At 36.8% G+C, this 6,000-nt stretch overlaps 1 protein-coding gene across 1 annotated transcript in view; it reads left to right on the forward strand.

Annotated features, from left to right (window-relative positions):
• Nucleotides 1-3,099, forward strand: part of LOC126762993 (protein vein) — a 136,492-nt gene extending 133,393 nt beyond the window's left edge. The window contains exon 7 of the mRNA XM_050480132.1: nt 2,099-3,099. Within this exon, the coding sequence (XP_050336089.1) occupies nt 2,099-2,205 (107 nt within the window). The 3' untranslated portion in view covers nt 2,206-3,099. The remainder of the gene's footprint in view (nt 1-2,098) is intronic.
• Nucleotides 3,100-6,000: the final 2,901 nt, after the last annotated feature.

A 6,000-nucleotide genomic window follows, 5' to 3' on the forward strand; every position in this document is an offset into this window, starting at 1 on the left:
GGTACTGTTCAAAACTACTGAAAGTGCGATAAATCAATAACTAAGTACACCAAAGCCATTAAATTTTACCACCGAGATGGTATGAGAGAGCCGACTTTTTGGTGAAATCCCATATCTCGAGACCCGACTAACCGATTTCAACAAAATTTGGTTCGTGGCATTTTTTTCATATTTCTATATCCCATTGTGAAAATGAGCGAAATCGGACAATAACCACTCCTACTTCCCACATAGCACAACCTTAAATTCCATTTGATTCGTTCAGTTTCCAGTACACAAATCAAGAAGAAATTAATATAACGGGATAAAACTTTGCACTAATAATGTCTTTAGTGTGTGCCACCTTATGTTAAAAATTATTTCAATCCAATAAAAACTGCTCAAGCCCCTAGGTACCGAATATTTAGACCTCGGTAGCTATAGTTGACTTTTGATGGAAAATACGGTCAATGTGTGTTATTTATAACTGAAATTAAGGGATAATCCATCTCTTATAATGGTATATCTGTATGTCAAAAACCGGTTGAATCGGATCAATACTTCCCTTAGCCCCAAACATACCTAAAATAAAGATTTTCGAACCTCCGGCCAACATCTGAGTTATGGTAATGAAAGTAAGAGAGCATGTTTTACTCCATAACAGTGTATTTTTGTGCCGAAAATAGTTAAATTTGAGCAAAAACTTGGCCTAGCCCCCATATAACTAATATCAGGATTTTCGACTGACTTTACTCTATATGATTGGTTTTTTATTATGTGAAATGTTAATAGTATGTCATCTTCTTAATTGGCGTTGACACCGCTAACGCGATTATAGCCGAGTTAACAACAGCGCGCCAGTCGTTTCTTCTTTCCGCTAAGTGGGGCCAATTGGATATTCCAAGCGAAGCCAGGTCCTTCTCCACCTGGTCCTTCCAACGGAGTGGAGGGCTTCCTCTTCCTCTGCTTCCCCCGGCGGGTACTGCGTCGAATACTTTCAGAGCTGGAGTGTTTTCGTCCATCCGGACAACATGACCTAGCCAGCGTAGCCGCTGTCTTTTAATTCGCTGAAGTACTATGTCAATGTCGTCGTATATCTCGTACAGCTCATCGTTCCATCGAATGCGATATTCGCCGTGGCCAATGCGCAAAGGACCATAAATCTTTCGCAGAACTTTTCTCTCGAAAACTCTCAACGTCGACTCATTAGTTGACGTCATCGTCCAAGCCTCTGCACCATATAGCAGGACGGGAATTATGAGCGACTTATAGAGTTTGGTTTTTGTTCGTCGAGAGAGGACTTTACTCTTCAATTGCCTACTCAGTCCGAAGTAGCGTAGTTTATTTATATTATTTGGAAAAATAGATAAATACTAATATGAAAATTCTATAAAGCCTTACTTAAAAAGCCGAATATCTCGAAAAGTATTAATGATAGCGATTTTAACATCGGACCTTTTTCATAGCAAATAAAATTTCCTACAAGTTTTTCATGAACATTTTTTCTATAGCACTTGCCGTTTACGAGATATTTACAAAAAAAATGCGGATTTCGTGGAAAAATCAGGCTTAAAGCCCCGTACTACCTCACCGGTGTGAGTTTCGACTTTGTCGCGATGGGCAGTTTTGTAGAATGTTCAATTCTGACGCATATGTGTCTAAAGTCAAAGCGATGCCATAAAATACCTCTGAGCTATAGAAATTTAAAGATAAAGAATCACGATTGTCATGTATTTTCAATGGAAAATTTTTACATGCCTTGGTCCAGTTCTTAATGTTAATATTAAGGGCTCAAATTTTCAGGGAATTGTTTTTTGGGTATTTCCAAGGAAATTTCTTGAGGGGATTGAAAAAAATTAATAGTTCAAAAAAAAAAAACCCTAATGTACATATAAAATAAAAATATATAAAATTGCTAGGATTTCGATCCTCTGATTGACGTTTTACACCATAAAGTATTTCCCCGGCTTTGATTTTTGCAAGTTTCAAGAGTATAAAATGTTCGGTTACACCCGAACTTAAACCCTTCCTTACTTGTTAAATATACATACGTTTATTTAAAATATGAAATTGTTAATAATAAATTTGAATATCTGTATTTCCCTTTCTAATTTAACAGATATCACTATCAAAGTCGGTTATATAGCAGATGATCCCAATTCGTATACGGAATCAATAGCGGCAAATCTTCCTTTCGGTGGGACCCAACTGATGCCTGTTGAGTAGAATATTCATAATGAGAAGAAAGAATAAGTCAATCAAATATTAGACTCATCTAAACGTTATATATGTGCATGTGTGTGTATGTATATGTATGACAACGCTTTGCTTCGAAAACTAAACGACGTACATTATATAGTACATACTTACGTATATGTTATAAAAATTAGAATTACTGCGACGAGAAATGAAAACAAGCATTCATAAAGACATTAACAATAATTTTATTTAAATACGTAAAATATGGTGTTTTGTGATTGATATTTCTTAACTAAAGTTTCCAAGTGCTTTTAAGAACACTAAGTGATTCCAGCCATTAATTGTAAGCGATTCGTGTAGCATAAATAATCGGTTAAAATATTTCATAATTATCATCATTTCATACCCTAATTTAGTGCTTATTGTAAGTCGTTTTTAACAATTTGTTGAAAATTTATTGCTAAGCTCATAGAAATAGCGTTTATCGATTAATTTACTAATAGTATATCGATTGTGCTTAAATATTTTCAATGTATGATTACATATTAATTTACATCTGTATGTATATGTACTACAAGTGCAGCTTATACTCATACTATTATACATATACACTTATAAATATATATACATACATACTTAGATTCTTACAGAAGATAAATTAGGAAGAAAGCCAAAGAACAAAGCTGTTAAATAATATTAAAATGCTAAAAATATGTTATCGGTTCATTTAGTTAGAAGCTTACTTTAAACCAACAGCGTTATTATACTTGCTATATATGTAGTTCCGTTATAATTTAATATGTTTTTCACACATATGTACTTATTTTCTATTGTAAGCTTTTGGCTTGTTTATTAATTTACAAGCAAAATCATAAAAAAATATGCGATAAATGAAAATTATTAATAAATATTCTAAATGAATGACAGTGTTTGTTGTATTGATATATCGGCTGAGAAGTTTATTTCGAAGAGTTCTGGGCATTGATAGTTCTCGGAATTAAAAGCAAGTTAATAATAATAAACAAGAAAAAACGTTAACTTCGACTGCACCGAAGCTAATATACCCTTCACAAGTGCATTTCTCTTAGTAACTATGTGCCCAGTTTGTATGGAAGCTATATGCTATAGTAATCCGATCTGAACAGTTTTTTCGGAGATTATGTTATTACCTTAAGCAGTAATCCATGTCAAATTTCGTGAAGATATATCGTCAAATGAGGAAGTTTCCCATGCAAGCATTTGATTCCGATCATTCAGTTTGTATGGCAGCTATATGCTATAGTTAACCGATCTGAACAATTTCTTCGCAGATTACATTGTTGTCTTAGAAAATAATCTGTACCAAATTTCGTGAATATATATCTTGACAAATGCGAAAGTTCTCCATACAAGCCCTTGATTCCGATCGTTCTGTTTGTATGGCAGCTATATGCTATAGTTAACCGATCTGAATAATTTCTTCGGAGATTACACTGTTGCCTTAGAAAATAATCTATACCAAATTTCGTGAACATATCTTGTCAAATGCGAAAGTTTTCCATACAAGCACTTGATTCCGATCATTCAGTTTGTATGGTATAGCTGTTATAGTGGTCCGATATCGCCAGTTTCGACAAATGAGCAGCTTCTTGAAAAGAAATCTGTTGGCAAGAGCTATTCTGCGTTAGACTTCCAGGCTGATATCGTTATTGCTTTTAATACTGGCTCCAAGATAGACGAAATTATCTACGACTTCGAAGACTGTCAACAGTGACGTGGGAGACAATTCGCGAGTGTGACGACTGTTTGTTTGATAGGAGGAGATATTCTGTCTTGCCCTCGTTCACTACCACACACATTTGCTTCGTTTCCTTATACATTCTGAAGAAAGTAAAACTAACGGCGCGGTTGTTAAGGCCAATGATGTCAATATCATCAGCATACGCCAGGAGCTGTACAGTCTTATAGAAGATTGTACCTTCTCGGTTTAGTTCTGCAGCACGAATTATTTTCTCCAGAAGAAATTTGAAGAAGTCACACGAAAGAGAGTGGCCTTGTCTAAAACCTCGTTTGATATCGAAAGGCTCGGAGAGGTCCTTCCCGATCCTGACAGAGCTTTGAAATCGACGAAGAGGTGGTCTGTGTCGCTTTTCTTTTTACAGAGCTTTTCCCAGATTTGACGAATAGTGAATATCTGGTCTGTTGTTGATTTGCCAGGCCTAAAGTCACACTGATAAGATCCAATCAGTTTATCGACGGTGGACTTTAATCTTTCACACAATACTCTCGAGAGAACATTATATGCGATGTTTAGCAGGCTTATCCTACGGTAGTTGGCGCAGATTGTGGGGTCTTTTTTGTGGATTGGGCAGTGTACAATTAAATTCCAATCGTTGAACATGCTTTCGTCCGACCATATTCGACAAAGAAGCTGATGCATGCTCCTTATCGATTCTTCGCTGCCGCATTTGAATAGCTCGGCCGGCAATCCATCGGCCACGCTTCTCACGGGTAATTGCTATTCGAACTTCTTCATGGTCGGGTAATGGAACGTCTGCTCTATCATCATCAATTGGGGAATTGGGTTCACCATCTCCTAGTGTTATGCTTTCTCTGGCATTTAGCAGACTAGAGAAGTGTTCCCTCCATAATTTTTGCATGCTCTGGGCATCAGTCACTAAATAATCTCTGGGAGTTCAGCAAGAGTATGCTCCGGTCTTAAAACCTTCTGTTAGTCGCCGCATCTTTTCGTAGAATTTTCGAGCAGTACCCTGTCGGCTAGCTTATCAAGCTCTTCGCATTCGGCCCAATCTATTGTAAGTTTCTTAATTTTGTCAAAATTAAAGATGACGTTTCGCTGACAGCTTCCCTAGTTTTCAGAGAACTGGGATCAGTCTGTGGGCCCATCGTCCTTTGTATGAGATTTGCCACCGCTGATGCACAGTGTAAAGCTTTTTGTTCTCTCTGATTTTTTAGTCTTGTAGACGGCTCTGATAATGGTATAGTCACGCGAATTGCCAGTAGGCGGCATGCTGGTTAGTACTTCAGCAGCATCGCTTAATTTCGTTCGGAAAGCACTTATTACTCGGATTGCAGAAACCTATGCACTGCTTTTATTGGTCTTGCATATGATTTTATGTTCAGCGCTAACATTCACATTGATGCTGCATACAATAAAACGGAACTCATTGCTTTTGCTATTAAAAATCGCCGGCTTGAACGCAAGCAGCCTCTGTTGACCATCTTTCTCGATAGAGCATTATATATATATTTTGTTCGCTTTGCCGGAATGTATACCAAGTGTTCCTTAAATTTTAACTTGAAGTCCAATATTACTCCCAAATACTGAAGCTGCGGCTGTGAAGTAATCTCGCCATCCCCTATGGTGATTTATACTCTTTCTTCAAATTTCCTTGTACTTACGAGCAAAGCTTTCTGCTCAGCCAGCTCTAAACTCATTTTGGACTCTACGCTAGGAAAATAAACCGTTAAAAAATGACTTTCTGGATTTGAACGAGCCGAAATGAACACCGAGAACGATGAAGTCAGTGGGTGCCCTAAAAAGGCTGTTACCAATGAAAACATCAAAAAGGTTCACAAAATAATTTTGGACGCTCGCAAAAGTTGTTCGAGAGAACTGAGACTCTAATATATATATATATATATCAAAGGAACGAACTCAATATATTATGGATGAATATTTGTGTATACGAAATCTTGGCCCAAAGTAGGTGGAAACGATGTCAAAAATCCTCGAATTGTTTCCGCATCCACCGAGCCGAAACTGAGGTTAGCTAGCAAAGGATGAACCAGTTTTATGTAAATATAGATAACCACAACAAT

Source organism: Bactrocera neohumeralis, chromosome 6 (genome assembly GCF_024586455.1).
Source record: "Bactrocera neohumeralis isolate Rockhampton chromosome 6, APGP_CSIRO_Bneo_wtdbg2-racon-allhic-juicebox.fasta_v2, whole genome shotgun sequence".
Classification (NCBI taxonomy): Eukaryota; Metazoa; Arthropoda; class Insecta; order Diptera; family Tephritidae; genus Bactrocera; species Bactrocera neohumeralis.